Below are 27,267 nucleotides of genomic sequence, written 5' to 3'. Positions count from 1 at the left end.
CGTTTAAAATTAATATTTTAAATAATTCGACAATTTCAATATACTGCGTGTTTGTTAAACAAAAGTTATAACGAAAATACATGTAGCACAAAAATTTGTCGTTATAATCTGGCGGCAAAAAGGAAGTAATTCAACTTACACGTCGTGTACGCAAAACGAAAAGAGAAAGTGGGTCATAATTTAAGTGTTTCTGTAAATAACAATTAAACTTGGAATCGATATTTTGAGAATAAATTGTTCAGAAATATACAATCGTCTAAATCAATATTTTTTTAAAGATAAACCCTATGTGATTTACCATAACGCATGGTCTGAAAAAATGGCCAGGGGTTCGGACTGGAGATGATTCCCTAACAGCTAGGACTATGGGTGAAACGGGAATGGAATTATCAGCATCTTACATTTTTCTTTCGGGATTCATAATTTGAAATATTAATTAAATGCAATGCAAGATGTTATTATAATCTCTTCTATATTTTATTTTTCTATATATTACATGATATTAGTAAATATTTTAATTTTTTTGTCTTTAACCCCCCCCCCCTACCTTTTTTTTTCACACGTAAAAGCGTGTTAAGAGAAAAATAAAGAATGGCGAGAAAATTATTTCATAATGTAAGAATTATTTAATTTTTTTAGAAACTAATACAGTAATGCAATTCGTTTGTTGGTGTTATGTAAACCCATTGCGACCTATAAAATACGTAGGTAGAATAAATCCAAATTTTGTGCCCCCTTTTCACTGCAATAAAAACTACCTCCAATATTCTTTTCATTTTTTATAAGAAGAATGAAAATTGCATGATACACGTGAAAAATAAAGAATTTCATCATGTATTTTTTTTTTAATTTGTAAATTTCTTTGTTTATTGGAGAGTTTTAGTATGTAATTGTGTATAAGAACATGACAAATGGTCCATGCCTTGACAGTGCCGCCATTTGACTACAATGAAGGAAAAGTAACAACATTTCATTCTAATTTTTCTAAGCATAAAACATACAAATATATTTCCAAGAATTAGATTTTTTTATCATTCCGTTTTGGTAATTTTCAACTAGATAGGGCCTTGTTAAAGGCTGATTGACCCCCCCATTTTGTGCTTCATATGGTGAAATAAAGATATTGTAATATTGTATTCAAAGACTTTGGTACTGAAAGAAGTTGGTATTTGAAATAGTTGCCACCCCCTTTTTTTTAAATGAATCTGATCCTGAACAATGCATATCAAAGGGATCTAGGAGCTAAAATATCCAAAAAGCAAGATAAGCAGATTTTAAGTATAACATAGGGATGTACGAGCAGATGTAAGAATGTATTTTGAAAAAAATGGCTGTAACAGAGAAACGTATACAGTGTTTATTCATAAACATAAATACATGTATAAAACATTATGATAAACATGTTTTAGTGCTGTTTAAAATATCATGGACAAATGAATTTCTTATGGATGTTTTGTTCTAGTACTAATGACAACGTACTAGAACCGATAACGAAGAAATCTTATGTAATTGTCATGCATATCAGAAACAAATAAATTGTCTTCGCTGTCAATGGTCACACTGCAAGGTTTCTTCATCACATCATAGGCCAGGTATCTAAGGAACGTACCATCCTTGTCTAAAACATGAATTTGACCAACAGCCGCTATGATAATGTTGAAGCATGAATCGCAACATAGATCAATTGGTGGAGAGCCAGAAAGCTCCGGAGAGTAAGAAAAGCGATATTTCCCATTTCTATCAGTTACAGTAACACGTGGTTTAATAGAACCCGAAGGAATCGTACTCAGACGCACAGAATCCCATTTCCATTAATTGCGATATTTTGAGGTGTTTCATACATCGGCTGTCTACGGTCTTTAAATTCTATTCTCAGAAGTCTTCTCCCTTCAGTCGTATACTTTTCAACTTTAGAAAAGATGCAGACAAATATAACATTAGGTTCCACAAATGTAAGTCCCCTCAAATCACCCTCAATGTTTAGAAATAATTGATCAACTTGATCATGACTGTTGATTTTTCTTGCTCCTCCTCGGCCTGTGTACAACATACCATCCTCAAAGGGAGTTAAATACATGACCAGTTGATTCATTGGAATCATATTAACTACTGTGTCATTTGTACGACAAATATTGATATTATACGACTCCTGAGAACTAACAAATGTCTTGCTCTAGCCAGCATATCTAATACAGTACATTGCACGAAATCCACAGCGTATGGTACCTGTTACCTCGTGATCGCGAAGAGATTTCGCTGTACCCTCAGATCTTTTGTGGTAGTATATGATATTGTGGTCAGGTGCATTCGTTTCGAGATGAGGGGACACGCATTTCACACAAAGTCTTTTTTAACAGGATCCACAATAGAAGTGGACGTTTTCTTCCCACAGTTCACATTTAACAAAATGTTGTTCATACGGAGCAGAAACCTTCGCGATTTTAGTTGTTAATCTTGTGTAAATATCAACACAATCGTCCGACACTTAAACATTCAAGTCTCATTCAATCCATCAATATAAACAATGCTGGCACGGATTGTCAAAGATTTTGTAGTTAATTAAAGATAATCAAGTTATTTAAACTCTGAATGTAGACATACTACGGACGTAATCTAAAAGTTTAAGTTTGTTTTGTTTGGAGAAAAGACACTTTTTTTGCGTTTTTGAGTTGAGTAAATGTGGACAAGAATAAAAAAAATAAAATCATAATCATCATCTATTTTCAAAAGAGGTAACTTTCAAAAGGATGTAAGGAAAATATTATTCAAATATTGTATCTATAAATGTACAAATGAAACATTCAAACAATATCCAATGATAAGCTAGGTCGATTCACTCTGCTACTATACGTGATTTGCGCCTCTATATATCTAGTCAGTTACGTTATTGTTCAGTGTAAGCATACATTACAGTTAATGTTGGCAATATAAATATCGGCAATTTTTTTTCCCTAAAATTTATCCCTAAATAAGTATATAATTTTTTCTCTTAATATTTTCTTAATATTGAATACATGTATGTGTAATATAAAATACAAATTCAAGACACATAGAGGACTATTGAAATTTCAAGTAAGTTTGGTCACCTGAGGTGATGATGCTTTATGCTAGCAAATATGCATACAGTAGTGATCATGGCATCTGCTTTGAATGTCAAGGCCAGAACAAAGTTAAAATTTCTAAAAAATTAGGAATTGTGTGGAGATAACAAACATTGTTATACCTTTAGAAAGAGCTAGGTTCCCTTTATGCATAAAATGAACCTATCCTGATATCAATTAGTAAAGTATCACCCTCTTTTCCATTTCATAAATCGACATAAAGTAGAGGCTAAGTGCTTTCATTTCCTATACTAAAATTTCTTTTTGAGAAACTAAGTATTGGAAAACATGGTTTGGGGAAGTGCCTTGTTCTTGAATTTGCAGAAATCACGCGCATTCGAGTGATTACCATCAACAAAGAATTAAAATATGAGCACAGCCCACGATCCATAGTTTAAAATACATGTATATTTGAATCTTCAGAAACAGATCTTTCATTAATGAATTGCATTTTTTGGATCAGAGGATGTATCTAATATGAAATAATGAACAAATGTTCCAACTTTAAACCATTTTCAAAGACATTTACTTGATATGGGGAAAATGACACATTTTATGACGTCATAAAACATTGACTAGAGGGAATGTTACGTCATGTTAAATCTATACATGGTCACCTAGAGTCCAAGTGATAAATACCGCATTTTCAACATAAACTTAGCAATTTTGATTTTGTTTAGAAATTTTCAAGGCTTTAAATGGCTCTACATGTAAGTGGCTTTTGATCTTTGTTCCTTTGCAAATCTATACGAAAATATTTTTAATGTTTTACAGAGCGGGCATAAAAATCGATGAGTGAGATTACTGTTTGGACCACTTACGTCACACAAAGGGCAGAGCTTAATCTCATTTGCATTCTTTGGTGTTCAACAGTGACAGACCTGGGGTTACATCATGGAGAAAAATACAAGGTGCATGTATGTTAAAAAAACAGAATGAAAGGTATAACAAAAGGAATGTTGTCCTCGAACTCAGTCAATTAATGTATAGTATTCAAGCTCGAAGGTCCACATTAAACATTACCAATTACGAGCAGATCAAAAACAGACCTCCTAAACATCAGAGGTTGGACCATGTGCCATGAAGGAGTGAGAATCTCCTGCCGACCGGTCAAACCCGTCGTGTGCTCTTTTTAAACATTATTTGACTCCGTTAAAATTGTAAGTTTTTCTAAAAGTAACTTTCACATGAATCATCCCCATTCGTTACCAAATAACATAATTCACATTGACATGAACTCAATATGCACGTAAAAGTGGTATATTGCTACGTACATGTAAATAAGGGAAGTTAACTATAGATAAAGAAAAGCTGAAGTCAACACTGCAATTATAAATTTTTTCATAATATTTAAATCAAAAAATATGATTTGATTATATAATGCTGCATCTGAAATTTCTGTAACAATGTATACAGATTATATTTTGTGAGACAGAAAGATCACGATTTAAGTAAACAAGTTTTAAGTAAAATATTTATTAATTAAAATACAGTTAAAAGAAAATACAATGAAATTTATGGAGATATCAAACAGCATACAAGTTTAAGGATACACCAAAGGTTTTTTTAAAGATTTTTGTCAATTTTGAGATTTTTGGCTACGAAAACAATGCTAATCACTGCTTTATAATGCATGAAAAATTCTTGCTGCTTATTAAGTGGTTTTCTAATTATTTAACAATAATCAAACATAAACACTAACACATGTGAATGTGCCGTTATTGAAGCTTCTAATTTGGTCTGTAACTGCCTGCGTCTGAAAGGAGCAATAAATCACTGTGACCACTTGGGGAATTCTTCACTAGCCACACAGAGGTTATCAGTAATCTAAGTACTAAGTAAGATCTAACTGGTCACTAATGACCATGGAATAGGAGGTGGAGCTTAGCTCTTGCCATTTTGCCGGGAATTTTTTCTGATTTAGAATTGAACCTATTTTACTTTATTAAAAGCAACTAAATAAAGAATAGAACCTCCCATTCTTGTGAATATGCATAGGAAATATGGATAAGTGACAGGTATCCAAAGCTGAATCTCCAAGGTGTCATATATTTCTAGCTTTGGCAGAATTTGTTGTGTAATGGGTTTTTGCCCTCTACTGTAAAGTAAGATCAGACAGTTGGAGGTATTTCAAAGAATTCAGCTCTCTTATTTATTGACCAATTTCTCTGAAAACTAGCCAGAATGCGTCTCAAATGTGTGTTCACAAAACCGTATCTCAGATTTTTGATATCTTGCTCAGTTCCCGAATTATTGGGGGAAATGTAGAATTAGGCTCATAAATTCGTAACATTGAAAGACAAATGAATGTAACTTTTGAATAAGGAGATTTATCAAAAATCTGAGATATGGTTTTAAAGTTCAATCTTAAATCTATATTGAGGCAAAATTTTGACTTTGAGAGGTGGAATACAAAAAAGTTGATTTATAGAATATAAATGCACCATTATTTACATTAAAATATTAATAATTTTTTAATAAGATAAAAATGAAAATTTAAATTAAGATCATTAAATAGTAAATTTAACAAGCTTTCAAATGATATATACATTTAACATGTTATCTTTGTTAATGAAAGAATTACAAGCAAATTAAATTAAATTTTGCCCTTTGGAGACCTTTGGTGTATCCTTAAAAGTCAATTTATCAATACAAAGTAGGAGCAGAGCAAACACCTACCAAACATCAGAGGTGTGATCAGGTGCCATGAATGAGTAAGCATCGCTGCTGACCGCCATGTGTTCTTTGTCTTAATCGGGAAACAACGGATAAATCCGTCGACAATCAGTGAGTATTAAATAAAAAAAGTGTGGAAAACATCAGTCAGCATTTGATTTAATGATAGATTATATGCTAACAAAGTCATCATTGAAATAAATATTTGTACCTTTGCTAAAAATTCTAAAATGTTCCTCATTATTAAACTCTTTTATATTCATAGGACGACTTAGAAAATTTCTTTTAACCTCTAATCGGAGGAATATACACCTTTACTCTCTATATATCAGGTAAATATTACTTCAAAGGACACATAGATTCAAAGATAAGACTAAGTATTTTATCCCCTCACGACTTATGGAGTTTTTCCGTCTTCCATCATTTTATCAATCACATAATTGTTTTATAGAAATAAAAATCTATCTGGCAAAATTCGATATTATAAATTAGTAATACATTATGTTTCATAAGCGAAAATTACAATTAATGGAGACAATTTGCACGAACGTTTTCTTTCAGTGTTAAAAAACAAAGAGCAAAAGTGAAATAAAATATGAAACTACAACAAAAGTTCAAAAGCACATATAATTAATATTCTGTGTTTTAGGAAAAGATTTAAATTCAAACACGCGTTATAAGAGTCAAAATTGTTATTTTTTTCATCATACTTTAATTAGTAAATGAGGAATAATTTCTAGCAATATTACAGGAACTGTGAACAATAAACAATGATTTTATTAGCATTTCTACATTACATATATCTATAACCATTTTTGAAATTCATATATATGATGATCTTTATAAAAATGATTTTTAAAATGTTAGCGGTACAACAGCTCTTAATTTATATTTCATTTTTTAATAGCTTTCGCAATGTCGTCAAAACTAAGCATGATTTCTTTTGTAGGGTTCAGTCGAGTTCCATCTTCCTTTTCAAGATTTTCATATTTTCTACAATGTACAAAAATCATGACCAAATACCAGAAAGTTTATACAAAATTGTGCAGATATTTAAAGAATGTCATTTTAGGAATGAATTTTTAGCCGAGAAACCAGAGCAATAAAAAAAATATAACATGCATGTAAAACATCCTAGAATACAACAAATAATTTATTTAAGATATATATCTCCAAATAGACAAGCATTCAGCTGCATTATAATATTATTTCAAATTACTAGTACTTTAATATATATTAAATTACTACAATTAACTTGTTTATCATTTTCAAGGATACTTGCTAACGTACAAAATTTCAACCCCTGATTTTTTCAGCATATTTTCCGACGCCATGTACTTCCCTTCTATTTTCACGTCATCTGTGCATTGTTCGTATTTTTGTTTTTCAGCCTGAAGCTTTTCATCGTCATAATAAATAATCCTTTTGATCCCTGATTGTAACAGCAGTTTGGTACATTCGTTACAAGGAAAAAGAGTAACGTAAAGTGTACAATCCTTCAAACTGGTTCCATGTCTATTAGCAACAGCATTCATTTCAGCATGGCAGACTGAAAACAAATCAGAGGCATTGGCAGTTGGAACAAAAAAGAAAAGATGCACTTTATCAATGTGAAATCAACTACTGTATGCTAAATAAATATTAATATACTTACCATAAAGATTTTTCTTTTCTTTGGACCAGCTGAATGCTTCATCATTATTCTCAATTCTGTCAATAAAACCATTGTATCCAGTCGAAACTATTCTTTTATCCTCATTGACGATGCATGCACCAACCTGAAAATTAATATATTTTAAAAGATATTGAAATCAGAGATGAATCGGTTATAGTATAGAAGAACTGACCAACACGGACCTCCACAACATCAGAGGTGGAATGAGGTGTCATGTAGAAGTAAAAATCATCTGTGTACTGCATCTCATGCTTGGAAAATAACAAAAATATTCCTATATTACTCAGGGTGTAAAAATGGCCTTCCAATCAGTATGAAAAAGTCAGTCAGTATTTAACTAAATGAAAAAGAACTACGAATGACAGTATTGTTCTCCCGCCTACTCTAAGTCAATTCTCAAAAGTTAACATATTCGAATGATTTTCAAATTTTTAAAAAGATATTTATATGAATTTTCATAAAACGTTACTTATTTGGGATATCAAAGAGAGATAACTCTATAATGTTGGTAAAACTTGTGTTTTTCACTATAGAAATCAACGGAAAACGGAAAATGTTTTTAAAACATCTCCCCCCCCAATTCCTTTTTACAGGTAATATGGACTGTCATTTTACATATTAATGCCAAAGCTTTTTGTGTGGGGGAACATATGTTTATAGACAAAAAACGAAAAAAAAATGCTGATTTTTCACAATTTTAAAGCTATTTACAACTAAATAATTGTATTTTATTAATTTATATATGTTTTATTTATTGCGTAAAAACATAAGAAAGGATATGAGATACATTTTTTGATATTTAAGACTATTTCAAAATATGGTGATTCTTGAAAGTTCGATTTTACTAGAAAATATCGTCTACCCCCATTTTTTCAAGAGCTGGAATTAATGATAATGCAATATCTAGCGCTGGAATTAAAATGATAAATCAATTACCATAGAACTGTTCTTTGTATTAACAAAGACTTAATGGCCAAATTGCCATTAATATTGAATTTAATGGGTGCAAAATGTAGGCGGGAATCAAGAGTTAGAGTTCGTAGTTCTTGTATTTGCTAACAAAGTCATTGTATCGACCATTGAACTTAAGAAATTATCGCCTTAAAGGGGATTGCTGAGATTCTGTTCATCTCCTTGTTTGACAATAACTTACCTTGTTTACAAAATTGTTTATACATAGAGCATGCTTTTCCAAATCGAATCTACTGAGAAATATTAACTCTGTATGCAGGTGATGATTGTATATTGACGCATGAGTAAGGGAAGATGACGATTGAAAGGTTAAAATTTTCACGTTTATCCTAAAGATTTGTTGCTAGATAATAACTAACGTCATTTTCTAGATACTCACCGGGATATACCGTGTCAACATTAGAATGAAAATACAAATAATTAATTTAAAAAATATCTAACTATGGAGTTGGGGGCAACAGCAAGTGTTCGCTTTCTTTCACGTAAAAGATTTTACAAAAATTATGCTTCATATGAATACAAAAATAGGTCTAATTATAAAAAAGCACTATTGGTACCCATGTTGCCATTCCAATAAGTTGTTGATGGAAATCAAATAGATTTTACTGTTAAATTGATAATAATCATGGTATTAAGAAAACACCAACAGAAAATACGTATAGCAAAGAAAATCTACAATACAGTATCATACACAATATTAAATCATTTTTCTTCACTGCAACAATGCGACTTGGGATCGGGGCAAACTATGACCTACAACACACAAGATGTGTTATCAGGTATATCATGGAGGAAGATAAAAAAAAATTTGCGTTATTCTATATTAGAAGGAAAACAATTGTTGGCTGGTTTCCAATCTATGTCCAGTTTGTTAATCCATATCTTATTAAAAAGCGTATCAACCTTTACATTTATTCTCGATTGATATGTTTAAGTCACTGCATTGATAGATAAAGAGCCATTAAAACTGTTAAGAAATATATAAAAATATTATAAATCATAATTATAATTCATAAGCCTGGACATTTGAACAGCATTGGCCATTTAATAAAAACCTACTTTTCGCTGTTGGTCCTTGCTCCTTTTTGCTGACAAACAAGCAATTCCCATGAAAAATTCATCATATGATATATCAGCTTTTATTCTGAAATACAAAAGTCAAACAGATAGATATCTATCAATTGATTTGAGCTTTTTCTTCCTTGGTAAATTGGAAATATATTATAAACATATTAGTTTCTAAGGACTTGCATTACTGTTTTTCTTTATATTTTATCAGTGCTATAGATTCTTAAATATACGAGTGGAATAAATTAACACATAATTTCGCCAGAATCACAACAAAATAAAATTACTCGCTTTTATTGTTATGATGCTGAAATCAATTTAAAATCTTTTGATCAACCGTCTATTCGCAAATCATTATTCATGCGATTTGATGTTGAAGAGTCTATTCACAATAAAAAGCACTCGCCAAAAATAAGGAATCTAGAGTATAATAAAGTCTGAAACGTAAATCACCTTTCTTAATATACAATTCAAACATACGTATCATAGGAATGAAATTTAATAAATAAAAGTATTTAATTAAATAAAAACTATCATGTGCAATGTAAGGAATCACGTGCATGTACTAGAAAAGACATTACTTAATTCTAATAACCCACCTCGGCTTTGAATGCCCCTCAGATGTCGCCATGGTTGTTTACTCAGGTTCGTGATTATGGACACGGCTTTAGATTCATATATTCCTTAATATGATCAAGATTAATTAAATATTGTCAAAGTGACTGAAGTTAGTATCAGAAGTTAGCGACTGCTTGCTATGCAGTATGTATACTATGAATATAAATAAAGATAATTTTTTATTTGTTTAGGATATATTAGGATATATAGATAAGTTAAATTTATCTGGTTTATCAAAAAACAAGAATGGAGGAGAAGATAATAATACCTGCTTAATGTACAGACAAGAGGCCTATGGGCCACATAGCTCACCTGAGTAACTTTGGAGATACCATTCTGTACCAGATTTCCCCCTTGTAATACCTATTGTGGCCTCCCCCTAACCCCCCTCCACCCCACCTGGGTGGGAGGGGAAACACAATTTTAACAAATTTAATAAAAATCCACAATACTTTCAGAATGCATCCACATAAGTTTCAGCTGTTGTGGCCCAGTGGTTCTTGAGAAGAAAATTGTAAAAAAAAAAGTCCCTATATAGTTTTATGTAAAACTTGGATTCCTTATTGCGGCCCCGCAATACTCCCGGGGGTCATAATTTTGACAATTTAGAATCGTAACTACCCCAGGATGCTTCCAAGTTTTAGCTTTTCTGGCTGTGGTTCTCGAGAAGAAGATTTTTTTCAATGACCCTAACCTATTTTTGTCTTTTCTTGATTATCTCCCCTTGTGAGGAGTCTTAGTCCTTCATTTTAACAATTTAAAGCCCCCTTTACCTACGAATGCTTTGTACCAAGCTTGGTTAAAATTTGCCAAGTGGTTTTTGAGAAGAAGTAAAAAATAAGAAAAGTTAACAGACGGACGGACGATGGACAAAATATGTGATCAGAAAAGCACAAGCTTTCGGCTATGTGTTTCATTCAATATACGAGGAATATCAGTGTAAATGTCTCTCCACTAGGTGAAGGAATGCGATTATGTTATAAACTAATACTCTATCAATCAAATGATTATATTCTTCTCATAATTTAACTTAAGTTTCTGTAAACCTTTTGATTAGTTTCTTGTGTTTAAATGTTAATTTTTTATGTATGCATTTCTATTTTAAATTTTACATTAAAAAAATTGTTGAGTAGGAAAAAGAAAAAAAAAGGAAATAAATTATCAAGCGAGGAAATGTCAATGAATAATTATTGTTGGGGAAGGCAAGGAATATAACTCTGTAAAGAAACAAGTAAATTGGTATTATATTTTGTGTTGTATATGGGGGCATTCATGATGAATGTAATTAGTTTTGACATTAATTGTTGCTGGGTGAATGAAAAATTCTAGATTCATTTCAAGACCATTTCTTGAACTCAATTGATAAATAAAATACGAAATCGGTATAACCTTTCTTTTTTAAAAATTGTGCTCTTAAATTGCCCCATACTTTTAATCCTCCGATAGTTGCTAAAGCTATTGAAGTTAACTCATCCTCAAATCCAGTAATAAGAAACAAGGTTATAAAACCTTACCTTGCCAAACTTTGTTTGGAAAACATAATTATTAGAGACAGAGTAAAAATATATTTCCCAATTTTATATGGGAAACATAATTATAAAAGGTGGCGGTTTATCGAGAATTAACTGTAGTTTTAACACAGCTAATAAGTGCATGTTGTTATAGTTCATAATTGACCAAAGAAGTAGGCTGAAGTAAATTGAATATATAGATGCATTTTTAAAAAAAAATATCCAAATAAAAATGAGTTCTATTGGCCTAGCTGAGCAACTACGTTTTCCAGGCCAGAGCATATTAGCCGGAACAGGAACAGAAAATTGAACCATATGTGAAGAAATTCTCTAAGTTTTGAAAGAACACTGAAATAAAAATAACAGTCTCAAGTATTTGTAATTTTTGTCGAAAAATGATCTCAGTCATTGTTCCACAAGGGCCATTATACGTTTAGACTGGCGACGGAAGTAAAGTCCATAAAATCCAAGATTTTGTATCAAAGTATGCATTGACAAATCACACCTAAAAGATCCTGAGTTTCAAATAATGGTCTAAATTTAAAACCGTTAAACGACATTTGGTTGTGTCTTTACAATATATGAAAATTCATTAATTGGACAGAAAGAAATCAAACCTGTAATATCTGACACTGACGGTTGCTAAGCAAGTTTTTATAGTAAACTTTCATCCAAATTCCGTTTTAACTGTTTCCTACAATTATTCTTTGCACAAATCGTATAAAACTTACTTACATAAGAGATTTTACTATTATTCATCTTCAGTTTCCAGTTACTTTTCGATAAATACATACCTCAGTTGTGATAAAGTACACAAAACATGTCAGTAATGGCGTAGTTTATGTAATTAGGTTTACATTCAAAACGAAAGAAGATATTTTATAATTTTCATTATATCAATGAATTATCATTCAGCTTATATCTGAGCCAATGTATATTTCTTTTAATCATATTTCTTTGGTTTTATATCCTTCAAGACACAAAAATGTGATTGTTAGAATCAGAGTACTGGGAGTACTTTATGGGGTAAATAAAAGAATCAAGAATGGAGTACTGCAAGGTGTATTGTATTATATAGATGTTTTTGTATTTACGTCATATAAACTGATCAAATTTAGTTAATTCTATTGCAATTTTTATTTTAATCTTTAACAATATCATTAATCACATTTTGTTGTCTTTTTAATAACATAAATAAGATACAAATAACGTTAATTACCTAGACTTCCTACCGTTGGCGATCTACAGAAATTATTTTTAAAATCATTTTGATTGTGCATTACTGTACCTGAAGATAATATGAAGCAGGCCTCTGTTTCTCTAGACTTCGTTTCTTAATTCAGGAGAAAAAAGCAGCACTGTTAATGGTACTTTGGTGAAATCAAAGGAAAATCAACTGAATATATTTTGTATCTATCATATTATTAAATAAATTTAATTGTCCCCCGCTTTCGCAAAAGCGAGGAGACATCAAATCTCATTCGTATGTCCGTCTGTCCGTGATTCTGTCAGTCTGTCAGTCTCTCCGTCACAAAAACGTTAGCCTTGCCCATAACTTTTGATTTAGTGTAGCTATGACTTTCACATTTCAAATGTATATTCCTTGTGACAAGAACTTTCCTGAGGTACTACCAAATTTGAGCTTTTGACCTTGACGATGGGTTTTGACCCACTTTTACACAACAATACCAAACTTTAACTTTGTCCATAACATTTAAATGGTAGGAAGGAGGACTTTTATATTTCACAGATGTATTCCTTGTGGCAAGACTTTTCATTGGATACCAACAACTAGGACCTATGTATCTTAACCTTGGAGATTACGTACTTATGAAAAAACTTTAACCTTGGCCACATCTTTTAAACGGTAAATACTAGGACATTCTTTTTTCATGTATGTATTCTTTGTGGCAAGACCGTTCATTGGATGCCAACAAATTTGACCTTTTGACCTTGACTTTGAAGATTTACGTGCTTATGAAAATCTTTAACCTTGACCATAACTTTTGAAATGTAAGGGTTAGGTCTTTTATACTTCACATATGTAATTCTTGTGAGAAGACCGTTTCATTGGATACCAAGAAATTTAACCCTTTGACCTTGACTTTTGAGTTGACCTGCCTTTAAAAAAACTTTAACCTTTGCCATAACTTTTGAACGGTTAGGGTATTCATCCCTCACATATACATATGTATTACTTGTGACAAGACCTTTTTAAGAAAACATCAACTCAGACCCTTTCACCTTAGAGTTTGGCCTACATTTCAAAAATTTATGCTCGACTATAACTTTTAAATAGGGGGTGCTAGGGATTTTGTTTTTCACAATCGTATTACTTTGGTTAATAATATATTTAATATGCATTAAAAAAAAATTAATCTTCGTTATGTTGCCATTCGGGGTCATCAGTGCTTCACAAACACATCTTGTTCTTTATATTGAGAAGAGATAGGACTTTCATATATGACATGTGCATTACCTGTGACAAGATAATTCCGAGCATGCTATGTCTTACCCCTTGAACTTGACCTTCACGATTGACCTTTATTTTCAAAAAAAGAAATCAACTTCAATAATAATTACTAAATAAAGGACAGATGATTAGGGTGTTCATATTAGAAACAACATGTCATGAAAGTAACATCTCATCCACAAAGACACCGAAAGCGGGGGACCACAATTCTTTGAATTTGCTTATTTCAATTGCATTTACATTACCACTTTTTAATTTAGGTTTGTTAATTGGTGTGACAGCTATATACTGTATGGATGTAAATGATACACATTTTAATATCACAAGCGCACATCATACTTCAAATCAAAATGTTTTAAAAACTAGCATCGTACAATTTATTTATTGAAAAAAAATGCTATAATGTCATATTGTAAATGAATTATAGAAGTGCGGCAAAACGCCCGGTCTTACTTTCCTTTACAGAGAATATTATAAACAAAAATACTCCATTGATGGTCTTTATCAAGATAGAGAGAGTAAACAATAAACCGTCCTGACAGACTAAAATGACAAAGTTTTTCCAAATATATTTTGTTGAAATCTATCTTTACAGTGTTTTCAATCTTAAAATCCTACACGAATGACGTCTCAACTGTTCAACTGTGATCTCATCGCCTGATTAACGAAAAGACAATAAAATGATCAAGGGCTAATGAAATGAATTTATTTATCAAATAAGTTATGTAAAAATGTAGAAAAAAAACTCTTCATATTATCTAAATAAGCGGATAAAGCAGAGATGTTTCATGTTTCACTTAAAGATGAACTCTTCTGATCATTTTACCCCAAGTGGGTCTTCGAACTTAAATATGTCGTAAAATCAAACTGATAACAATTCACAAACAAGTTTTTAAAGTTTTTATGATTTACATGTTTAACTATATTTATTTTTAAATAAAAAAATCTTTTTATGTTGTATTAATGACCAAGACGTGTGCAAAATTACGATATTTACGACATAGGCCTAAGAAAGTTAACAAGTGAAATCGACATGATCGAGAGGGGAAGAAGACGGGATTGCCTGTTTCAAAGCGACAGGAATGCCGAATGGCACTCCGTTAAAAGAGTCAACCGACGGAAATTTTAAAACATTTATAAAATCACCGATACAATCACAATCAGGCCATGTTACATTTTTGGAAGCGGCGCCACACAACATGCCAGCAAAGAGCGACGACGTTCCAGTAGCAGTGGAAAAGCGAAAATGTAGGTTTCCAAATGCTTTCAAACTTAATTATTGAAACTAGCAATGTTTATGCATTATAGATATAAAAGTTTTAAAATACCTAGTGAAACTGTCACTTAGCAAACTGAAACATAGCATAAACATGTTACATATATGTAGTAATGTACGGAACGTTAGGCCTAACCGAAGGGGTTTTCAGATTTGGGTAGACGACAGCATTCGTATTATCCTTTTATTGCAACTTTAGCTCCTAGTATATGATAAATTTCATTTGATATTGTAAACGCAGAATATCTATCCCAAATTTATAGACATACCGTACGAAAATAATAAGATAACATCTCTAATTTTTAGCTGTTTACATTCGATAAGAAACTAGGTCGCTTCATTCTATGGCGGCCTATGCGGGTTAAAAAATAGAAATATTTCTGAAACATCATAGAACATAATAGAAATTAGTTGATCTTAAACTACAGGCTTGGGTTCATAAAAACAAAGTTAGATAGACAAAATAATGATTTAACATTTTTTGAACAATGAAATTACCAGTAATTATAATTTTTTTCTTAAATATTTTTTTTAGGTATATGTAAATCTTGTTGTCACAAGAATCTCAAATGAAGAACTTTAGAAGAGAGCAGGTTTTAGAACCACTGAAATTGGAATGGAGAAAAGTTAAAACCATGCAAATCAGATTGTGAAAGTTGGACTGGATTTGACTAATCCCACGCAAGCCATCATCCAACACCACAAACCAGAACCCAATCCAGAACCCGCAGAGCAAGAGAAAAAGAGGACTTCTAACAAACTATTATGACGTTTTATGTGTTAAATAATTACTTTTTGTTCGTAAAAAGCTTTTCTTATCAAAATTGCAATTATTACCTGAAATAATCGCACAAATATTGAATATTTGGTGAATAAAACACATACTTTGAAGACTAAATGCCTTGATTTATTTCCATTAAATGCTGAAAAAGAAATAGGAGGTTGGGATATAAAAAATATCAAAATTTTCTTATATATACACTAACCCCTACTTTTCATACTATGAAAAGGAATCATAATACACAAAGAAACTGTACAACAATTTTCTCAAAAAGTTTAATTGCAAAAATATGTTTTTCTCACGTTTTTTTAGCAATTTTATGGGGAAAAATTTGCCTAAATTTGAAACCGGTGAACTACATTTTTGGGTTCACGTTTTCTAACTGGTGTTTATTTGCTCATATTTTGCTTAAAAATTAACTTTGCGATACTTTCAAGTACATTTAAGCCATATTAGGTTTAAATTGATTGTATTTATAAGTTTATGGGGTATTTTCATGGTCTAATAGCTATTCTAATGAAATTTTCTATGCTCTATTTTGGCCTATGTAAAACTTTAACGATAAACGGAAGCTTATCTCTATGAACTTGATTGTGGTTTGAAAAATTTTTTTTTACCTGATAAATGCTGGGAGTAACTTCCCCATACCAGGAGATAATGTAAAATTTAGATGTCTTTTGATTAACTTTGACGTTTTTCACATTGACATTATGTAAAAATACGAAAGAAAACTACGGCACACAACCAGCTCATAGTACTTATTAAAGTAGCAGGTGTAAGATCTAAAAATCTAAAAATCCATAATTTATAATGAAGAGAACGTTCAAATTCTGAGATTTTAGAGAAGATGTGCCTCTCATTCTAAATAGAAGACATTTAATTTAGTAGTTGTATTTCCATAACTCTATTCCCACACTGAAGTATATCGTGATAAAGGGAAAAAAAAGAAGCAGAACTCATAAATCCTTCTCAAACATTATGTTTCATAGATCGTAAAAATATATGATTTAGTATCTTTATTAATTTTATGTATATTGAAATATCATGAAAGTGCTTTCATTTATGCATATCAATCTAAATTTATGTAAAAGAAGGATATGGAGATAACGAACAGTATTCAATCTCAAAGTCCATAAAACAATACAAAACAGAAGCAGAACAAACACGAAACGTCAGAGGTGGGATCAGTGCCAAGGAGGAGTGAGCATACTTTTCTGACCGGTCACATCCGCCGTGAGCTCCTTGTCATGATCAAGAAATAACGAAAAATCCGTCGTCAATTCAGTGTTTAAATACTGAGTAATGGACTAACAAGTGGTATGAAAGAAGTCAGTCAGCATTTGACTCAATGATAAATTGTATTTGCTGACAAGGTCATTGTATCAAACATAGAACTAACGAAATGATGACTTTAAACTAGACTGCTGATATTCTTGTTTCTTTAACTTGCTTATCAATAATTTACCTTGTTTTAGAAATTGTTCATACGTATCGAGTCAAATGCTGATTGACGTTTTTCATACCAATTGTCAGTCCATTATTTATACACTGAATTGACGACGGATTTTTTTTTATTTCACGAACATGACAATGAGTACATGGCGAGTGTGACCGGTCAGTAGGGAATGATCACTCCTCCACTGCATCCAATCCCCCCTTTGATGTATCGGAGGTCCGTGTTGCTCTGCTCCTATTTTGTATTGTTTTATGGACTTTATATTAAATACTAATCGTTATTTCCATATCTTTTCCCATATATGTACTCCGCATGCAAGTGATGAAGGTATATTGCTGCAAAAGTAAGGGAAGTTGACGATAAAAAGTTGAAGTCATCACGACCATCATATAGCTTGGTAGTTAGATTACCATGAACGTCTTTTTCAAGCAAAAAATCCAAGTATAAAACAGTTGTGACAGACTCTGTGGTATCTTTTATTTCAAACTCACTAGGATATATAGTATCGACAAAGGAATGGAAAGTACCATTGTTAATTGACAATACGTCAATTAAAACCAATTTAGCCCCCCCCCCCCCCCAAAAAAAAAGGAAAAAAGTGATGTAAAAAAGGTGAATAGTTTTCCAGAAGTTGTAGTAAAATTTTTAAAAGGTACATTCAAACCTACTTAAATTTAATTATGGAATGTTTTCAAGTTTTATGTGATACATTGGTGAGTAAATTACCCAGACTGGCCATGTAGGCATATTTCAAGAAGCGCACAAGCGCCTCCTTACTGTGACCTTAACTGTACTGAGAAATTGATCACATCAAAATGTAGAAGGGGGCAAATTTTACTGAAATTTATAACTATAACAGTGTCTGTAACTACATGGTTATAAACTAAACATTAGTGCTAAATTTTAAAACCTCTGGATTCTACTGATAGCACTTTCTAAAAGTCCTATATATAGGGATCCATGTTAAAATCGCGTATTAACAATATAAATACTATGATATTTTACTTGAAAAAGGCGCTAATGGTAATCTAACAACCAATCTATATGATATAAATTTTCAATAGTCAACTTCCATTCCTTATGCAGCAATGTACCGTTATCACCTAGGTACGGAGTACATATATATAAATATATATATACATATATATCAGATGATTCGATACGCAAGACAAGCAAGTTGATAAAACAAGAGTATTAACAGTCTCGTTTAAAGTCATTATTTCGTACTTTCTATGGTCGATACAATGACCTTGTCAGGAAATATAATTTATCATTGAGTCAAATGTTAGCTATCGTTTTTGGTGCTAATTGTTAGTCCATTATTTAAACACTGAACTGACAAACGATTTCCCTGTTATTTCCTGATCATGACAAAGAGCACGCGGCGGATGTGACCATATAGCAGGAAATGCCCACTCCTCAATGGCACCTGATCCCATCTCTGATGTTCCGGAGGTCCGGGTTTGCTCTGCTCCTATTTTGTATTGTTTTATAGGCTTTGATATTTAATACTGTTCATTATCTCAGTATCCTATCTTAAAACAGCACTTTGGACACGCTTAAAACTGACTAACATAAAAACAAATAAATACCTCTGACCTGTTCAACACAATTTCCAGCAATGAGTTATAGTTAAGTTAAGTTGATAAGATGTTTGAGTAGGATATCCTTAATTCATCGCAATTATTCCTTGAGATTGAGTGCATTATGGAAACTTCGTGACATATTGAAATATTCTCAAAATGGAGCTTAAGAGACGGATTTTCTTTTATTTGTGATAATCCATAGTGTGTATACCAAGCTTTCCGAATTATATCATGATCTCCAAGATTTTTTTTCAAATTTAAGTATATTGTAAATCTTAATTACTAAGTAATAAAACATATCTTGTTTGTTCTATATTTAAATTGGTAATATAGCTTGTATATTATTAAAATAAGCTTCAAACTTTATAAAGAGCACTCTGTGAAGCGGATTTTCTCGTAGCGACGTTCTAATAGAGCCACTATACAATCATCTATACTGTCTGTTACACTCAATAATTTAACACAATCATAATGATTTCTACAATTTATTTGATGAGTGCAGCACATAGGACTGAATAAAATTTCATTCAAAAAGCATTATATGGAGGCAATGACTAATTAAAAGTTACTGACAATTACAAAGTTCCTACGGACAGGATGTGAATGAAGCTAAAAAAATTAAATGTGTCAAGATAAGGTAAGCATCTTTAAAATAACATCGAAACAAAAGCGAAATATCCCACTGAACTTTTTGTTGTCCTGCTTAGAAGTAATTAGTAAAGATATTTCAAAATTCTTATGTAATTCTCACACATTTCAGAAACGAATAAATTGTCTTTATCGTCAATGGTAAGACTCGACGGTTTTGTTATCCCATTATATTCCAAAAATCTTAGAAAGTGACCGTTTTTGTCTATGACATGCAATTTGACAGAAGCTATGATAATGTGAAAACATGAGTCGCAGCAGAGATCCATCGGCGAAGAGGAGGGATTTGGAGGATATGAGAATCGATATTTCCCAAACTGATCAACCACAACAACAACAGGTCCGTTTACAACGTTATTATAGTTATCAGCCACGCAAATATCCCCGTTTCCATTTATTGAAATATTTTCAGGATTTCTATAAATCTGCTCTCCTTGGTCATTGTATTCAATTTCTAAAAGCTTTTCCCCGCTTGTCGTATACTTTTCAACTTTAGAAGAGTTGCAGACAAATATGGTTTTAGGTTGCACTATTGTAATGCCTTTCAAATGTCCTTCAATTGGTAAAAATAACTTATCTTCTTCTGAGTTGACTTTTCGTATTCCCCCAAGGTCAGTTCCGGTGTACAGCACGCCGTCTTCATATGGACTCATATACAGGGCATGCCTTTCAAGTATAAGGGAACTTACTAAAGTCCCATTCGTACGAAAACGTTTTAAACCAAACGATACATGCGAATATACACAAAACTGGCTGTCAATAGCATATCTAATGGAAAGCATCACGTGGGATCCACAAGGTATGATCCTCATTTCCTGGGGATCATGAAGAGATTTAGTTGTCTCAAATCGTTTGTGATAATATACAATATTATGGTCCGGTGCGTTAGTTTTCAGATGAGGAGACACGCATCTCACACAAAGTCTTATCTTACACGGTCTACAATAGAATTGAACATTGTCTTCACACAGCTGACATGTAACAAAATGTTGTCCGCGTGGATCAGGAGCAACCGCCATTTTAAATTGTGCAAGTAGTCCTGTGATCAGCTTTACTGTTATAGTAATTTCCCAATCTTTTATCGGTGTGTGATAGTGAAGATAACATATCCAGATTATAAAGCTATGGGCACTCTCTGGTGTGTTTTTAAAAATAATATATGAATTTAAAATCAGGTGTTTAATAGAATCAAACATTTATGTTTTTTTCTACAAATTATTAAAGGACTATGTTCACTTTCTGCATATAAATTAATAAACTAGCACCTTTTTTCCCATATCAAATATCAACATTAAGTAGAGATGTGGTGCTTTCCTTTCCGATAATAAAATTTCCTTTTTAGAATCTAAATATTGGAAAACAGGATTTGAGAAAATGCAATGTTCTTGAATTTTGCAGAAAATTTGCGTATTTGACTACCTTCAGCAAAGAATTAAGATATGAGCTCAACCTTCAAAACGTGTTTTTAAATCTGCAGAAATAAATCTTTCATTATGTAATTGTACATTTTGTATATTTTGGATCAGAGGTTAGGCTGTATATGAAATATTGAAAGAATGCTTTACTTTTGGTCGATTTTTAAACGAATTTACAGGATATTGGAAAATAACAGATTTTATGACGTCATAATGCATTGGCTTAGGGGATAATTACGCCATGTTAAATAGCTACATGATCAACAACAGTCCAATTGATAAATACGGCATTTTCAACCTTGAGTGAACAGTTTTTATTTTTTAAAAATTAAACGGCTCTTGCTTTTTATTTTCTTTGAATTTTATTACATAACCTTGTAATGCGTTAGACAAATAAAATATGAGTTACGAGGGCTGTATAGTAAATAATGTCCATGGTGCTCGGAAAGAAGCAAAAGACACTTTTCAATGACAGTCTTAATGATTTAACTTAATATTCTTCTTTTATCAAAACACATGTCCGTAATTTTTTATGCAGTCTCTGATTATATTTAGAAATCATTTTTGGGTATAACCCTTCGTATACTGGATTATGGCAAATCCTATGATTTCCTGGACTTGTTTGCTCTTTCTGAAAGTTGTTTTTATTTTCAAGTTTGGAAAATGAAACAAGTCAAAAGGTGAAAGATCTGGAGAATATTGTTAATGTGAAATATTAACTTTCTGTTTATCCCAAAAACCCCTTTACTCTTCAGGGCGTACGGGTATGGACGCTGTCATGAAGAAATTTAGTGTAGTGAATTCTTGATTCTAGTTCCTTTCTCTCATTATATCCTTTTTGGCAAAAAATTGCTTTCTAGACTCCTCTAGAAATTAATATGCCTTCCAGAATACGAATTTTAACAACAAGACCACTAATATATTTAAGAAAATGGCATATAAATCTGTCAATGTGCTCTTGCAATTCTTTGCTGATTTTGTCAAGTACATCAAATTGTAAATTTTGTTTTGAGGGTTTTAAGCAATAGATGCAAGTAAGTTTCATTATCTGTTTGAATTTCAAAATAGTTGTCATTTTCACTCTTTTTCAAAACATAGGGGGACTTTTGGGTACAAAGCTTTTTACTGTGAAATGTTTCTTGAAAACAGTGTGAACAGGGATTCTGAAATTTCTAAATTTGAAATCTCAGACTGTAGGATAAAAAAACATTACAAGAAACCCAATTTTATCAAAGAAATTTAGAGGAAGCCTAGGTTTACTAAAAAAAAAAAAATAACCATCCATTCCAAAGTTGATTTGCCAAATTTAATTGAAATTTCAATAAAAAGTTAGATTGGATGACTTGAAGTATATAATTTTATCTACAGGAAATTAAACTGAAAGGCTGAAAACAGGGAAATTAATAATTAAAATAAAGTACAACATAGCTTTGAATTCATAGACCTCTCTTATATAAAGATGGAAGGGTAGCCTTGTAAATTAAATAGCGTGGTTAATTCAGAAAATGAGTATTTTAACATGTGTTTAAAAAGCGTTATTACGAGGGACGGTGTTCTATCGAAATAACATTCCCGCGTATAATATATTCATATATTTTATATAAAACAATAACAATACATCGAGAAAATATTGCATCGCTTATAAAAGGCAATAACTATCTCGCTAAAATAAGGTGTCTCGAACATTTAGCGATCTTCAGTATTTTGTGAATTGGGTAACAATAATTCTTGTTAGTACTATAGTTAATCAGTTGTCACTTGATGTTTTTTTAAAGCAATCTCGTCAAAATTAAGCATGATTTCTTTTGTTGGATTCAGTGGTGTTCCGTCTTCCATTTTAAGTTCATTATAGTTTCTGCAATATACAAAAAATGAACAATTATATGGTAGGATTATACAAAATTGTAAAGGCATATATTGTCAACCAACTGTTTGAATAACCATTTAAAGTAGGATTAAAAAGATTAATTATTTTATTAATGATGCGAACGACTTTTTACGTTTCATTGATGGAGCAGCCACTGATCAAGAAATATGTATAGGTTACACGCCTAGTGCCAAAGGTTACCTAAATTTGATATTTCGCGTCAAACTTTTTATATTATCTTAATGTTATCCTGTCAAAATTGCATTGCAACAACGGAGGTAGTACATCAAATAAATATCTACATATGTCTTCTTTCTTTCAGTGGATTGATTGTTTATCTTTTCACTTTGAACCATCCTATTTGCTCTTTTACCTCAAATTAACCTGGAAAGTTATCTTTTACCCAGACCTACTCCTTTATATATACATGTATATACAAAACTAATGAAACAAATGGTTTCACAGATTGGATGAATTTGAAAATTAATGAGTTTTAACACTTTTAACATTAGGAGTGATATTGCACTCTTTTTTTTTTCAAGGATATGCTTAGTACGTACAAAATTTCAACTCCTGATTGTTTCAGCATATTTTCCGACGCCATGTACTTCCCTTCTATTTTCACCTCATCCTTGCATTGTTCGTATTTTTGTTTTTCAGCCTGAAGCTTTTCATCGTCATAATAAATAATCCTTTTGATCCCTGATTGTAACAGCAGTTTGGTACATTCGTTACAAGGAAAAAGAGTAACGTAAAGCGTACAATCCTTCAAACTGGTTCCATGTCTATTTGCGACAGCATTCATTTCAGCATGGCAGACTGAAAACAAATCAGAGGCATTGGTAGTTGGAACAAAAAAGAACGGATGCACTTAATCAATGTGAAATAAACTACTGTATGCTAAATAAATATTAATATACTTACCATAAAGATTTTTCTTTTCTTTGGACCAGCTGAATGCTTCATCATTATTTTTGATTCTGTCACTAAACCCATTGTATCCCGTCGAAACTATTCTTTTATCCTCATTGACAATGCATGCACCCACCTGAAAATTAAAATATTTTAAAAGATATTTTAATCAGAGATGAATCGGTTATAGTATAGATGAACTGACCAACACGGACCTCCACAACACCAGAGGTGGAATGAGGTGTCATGTAGAAGTAAAAAATCATCTGTGTGCTGCATCTCATGCTCGATAAATTACAAAAATATTCCTATACTAATCAGCGTGTAAAAATGGCCTTACAATCAGTATAAAAAGTCAGTCAGTATTTAACTAAATGACAAATTTTATTTGCTAACAAGGTCATTGTATCGACCATAGAACTTACGAAATGATGACCTTAAAGGAGATTGCTGATATTCTGTTCATCAACTTGTTTGGCAATAACTTGGTTCGTTCACAAAATTGTTTATACGTAAAACATGCTTTTTAAATCGAATCTACTGAGAAATATTAACTCCGTATACAGGTGATGAAGGTATATTGCTGCATAAGTAAAGACAGTTGACGATTGAAAAGTTAAAATTTTCACGTTTATCATTAAGCTTTGCTAGGTAAAAATATATGTCATTTTCTAGAAAAAAAAATGCAAGGAATCTGTCGTATCCTTTATTTCATGCTCATCGGGATATACCGTGTCATCTCAAATCATTTTTCTCCACTAGAACAATGCGACTTTGGATCAGTGGAAACAATGACCCAAAACACATCAGATGTGTGATCATGTATATTATGGAGGAAGATAATAAAATGTGCGTTTTTTATATATGAAGAAAAGCAGTTGTTAGCTGTTTTCCAATTTATGCTCCGGTTGTCAATAATATCTTAAAAAGTATACAAACTTTTATATTGATTGTCGATTGATATGTTTTTCTTTTAAGTCACTACATTGATGGATTAACAACTACTAAAACTGTTGAGAAATAAAAATAAAAAAATTATAAATCATGATTATAAATCAAACCATTGGACATTATGAACAATATCACCAATTTGATAAAAACCTACTTTTCGCTGTTGGTCCTTGCTCCGTTTTGCTGACAAACAAGCAATTCCCATAAAAAATTCATCATATGATATATCAGCTTTTATTCTGAAATACAAAAGTCAAACAGATGGATATCTATCAATTAATTTGAACTTTTTTCTTCCTTGGTAAATTGGAATTATAATAGAAGCATATCATTTTGTAAGGACTTGCGTTACTCTCTTTCTTTACATCGTATCAGTACTGTAGATTCCTAAATATACGAGTGGAATAGATAGTTTTCGATTGACCAAGAGTTACTTCCCGTTGGCCGCCATACTGGAGGTCCAAATGCTCATATTCCTTCATTGTTCAACCAATTTAAAATTTTTATATTTGCTATTTTGAATTAGAAATCATTATTTTTCTGAAGTATATAAATTTTTGGAAGCCTCCTTTATTTAAAAAAAAATATTTGATAAAGATTTTCCACCAAATATTTCTGCTATGTTTTCTTAAACTTGGTAAGACAAAGAGGGAAAATCACTGAGTCGACCTCCAATATGGCGGCCAACGGGAGGTAACTTTCGCTAAATTCAGGCCTATCGAAAACTATCTATAAATTTATGCATGATTTCGCAACAAAATAAAATTACTCTCCTTTATTGTTATTCTGAAAAGTAAAGCACATTTCTTAAGATAAAATTCAAGCATACAATATTTTATAGGAAGGACATTTAATATGTAAAAGTATTCGATTAAATAAAAACTATCATCTACAATGTAAGGACTCATGATCACGTACACGTAATAGAAAGACATAATTTTATTAACCCACCTTGGCTTTGCATGCCCCTCAGATGTCGCCATGGTTGTTTTAATCAGGTTCGTGGTTATGGACACGGCTTTAAATTCTTTTATTCCCTAATATGATCAAGATTAATTAGATATTGTCAAATTGACTGTAGTTAGTATCAGAAGTTTGCTATGCAGTATGTACACTATGAAATTATATAAAGATAATTTTTGTATTTATTTAGAATATATAGATAAGTTAAATTTATCTTGTTTATATAAAAACAAGGATGGAGAAGAAGATAAAATTACCTGCTTTATATACAGACAAGATGTTCAAGGGTCACATGGCTCACCTGAGTAACTTTGGAGATACCGTTCTGTACTAGATTTTCCCCTTGTGATACTATTGTGGACTCCCCCTACCCCTTTCCCGCCCGGGTGGGAGGGGGAACACAATTTTAACGGTTAAAAATCCGCATTACTTCAAGAATGCATCCACATAAGTTTCAGCTTTTCTGGCCAGTGGTTCTCAAGAAGATAATTTTAAACGTTTTTTTCCTATATACATATATAGTTCTATGTAAAACTTGGATTCCTTATTGCGACCCTGCCCTACCCCTAGGGGTCAAAATTTTGACAATTTAGAATTTAAACTACCCCAGGATGCTTCTACATAAGTTTCAGCTTTTTTGGCCCAGTGGTTCTGGAGAAGAAGATTCTTTAATGACCCTACCCTATTTGTATCTTTTTTTGATTATCTCCCCTTGTGAGGAGTCTTAGTCCTTCATTTAAACAATCTAAACTCCCCTTTACCTAAGAATGCTTTGTACCAGGCTTGGTTAAAATTGGCCGAGTGGTTCTTGCGAAGAAGTAAAAAATGCAAAAAGTTAGCGTGTTATTTACTGATGATCGCTATAAGTTGAAAATAACTGCAATTTTGATCTATAAAAGCCATCGGACCATATATTTTTTTTCAGTATTTTTTGTTAGGACTTAGAACGAAGTTTTAAATGATGCTAAGAATTTTTCTGAAGTTGTCATAGTAAATTACTGAGAGGGCTTAAGGTTTGTATAGAGTTCTATGGGAATATAATTAGTGGTCTTTTCCCTAAATGAAGGTATGTACATTTGCATGAGAGTTATCTTTCTTGGACCATGTCTTTATTTGTCTCCATATGGGTACTTAACATATTGAATTAAGTCTGATTATTTGTTCAATTCAATACAAGTACTTAAATTGGCACTTTCTTGTCAATTTCCTTTTTATATGATGAACTCCCACGCTAGTCAGAATTATGAGGAAGTGTTTATAGAGAAATTAAAAGATTGTCTGCTTATATAAACACACATCAAAAGATTCAAAACACATC

General features: G+C 31.7%; 1 protein-coding gene across 2 annotated transcripts; it reads right to left on the bottom strand.

The window, feature by feature from the left end:
* Positions 1-6,579: 6,579 nt before the first annotated feature.
* LOC134277268 (deoxycytidylate deaminase-like) lies at positions 6,580-26,079 on the bottom strand. 2 transcript variants are annotated; one of them, XM_062759581.1, is made up of 5 exons: positions 25,938-26,079; positions 25,141-25,225; positions 7,432-7,555; positions 7,068-7,326; positions 6,580-6,770 (listed from the first exon to the last, which is right to left on the bottom strand). In XM_062759581.1, the coding sequence occupies exons 1-5, from the start codon at positions 25,967-25,969 to the stop codon at positions 6,671-6,673; spliced, it is 600 nt and encodes a 199-aa protein (XP_062615565.1). In that variant the 5' UTR covers positions 25,970-26,079; the 3' UTR covers positions 6,580-6,670. The 2 variants fall into 2 exon arrangements, with proteins under 2 accessions (XP_062615565.1, XP_062615566.1); XM_062759582.1 differs by lacking the exons at positions 25,141-25,225; positions 25,938-26,079 and adding exons at positions 9,484-9,568; positions 10,092-10,245.
* Positions 26,080-27,267: the final 1,188 nt, after the last annotated feature.

Source organism: Saccostrea cucullata, unplaced genomic scaffold (genome assembly GCF_032062105.1).
Source record: "Saccostrea cucullata isolate Sc308-1 unplaced genomic scaffold, CSIRO_AGI_Scuc_v1 ctg1214, whole genome shotgun sequence".
Taxonomy (NCBI): Eukaryota; Metazoa; Mollusca; class Bivalvia; order Ostreida; family Ostreidae; genus Saccostrea; species Saccostrea cuccullata.
The sequence above is the reverse complement of the archived record's forward strand: the minus strand, read 5'-3'. Positions and strand labels throughout refer to the sequence as shown.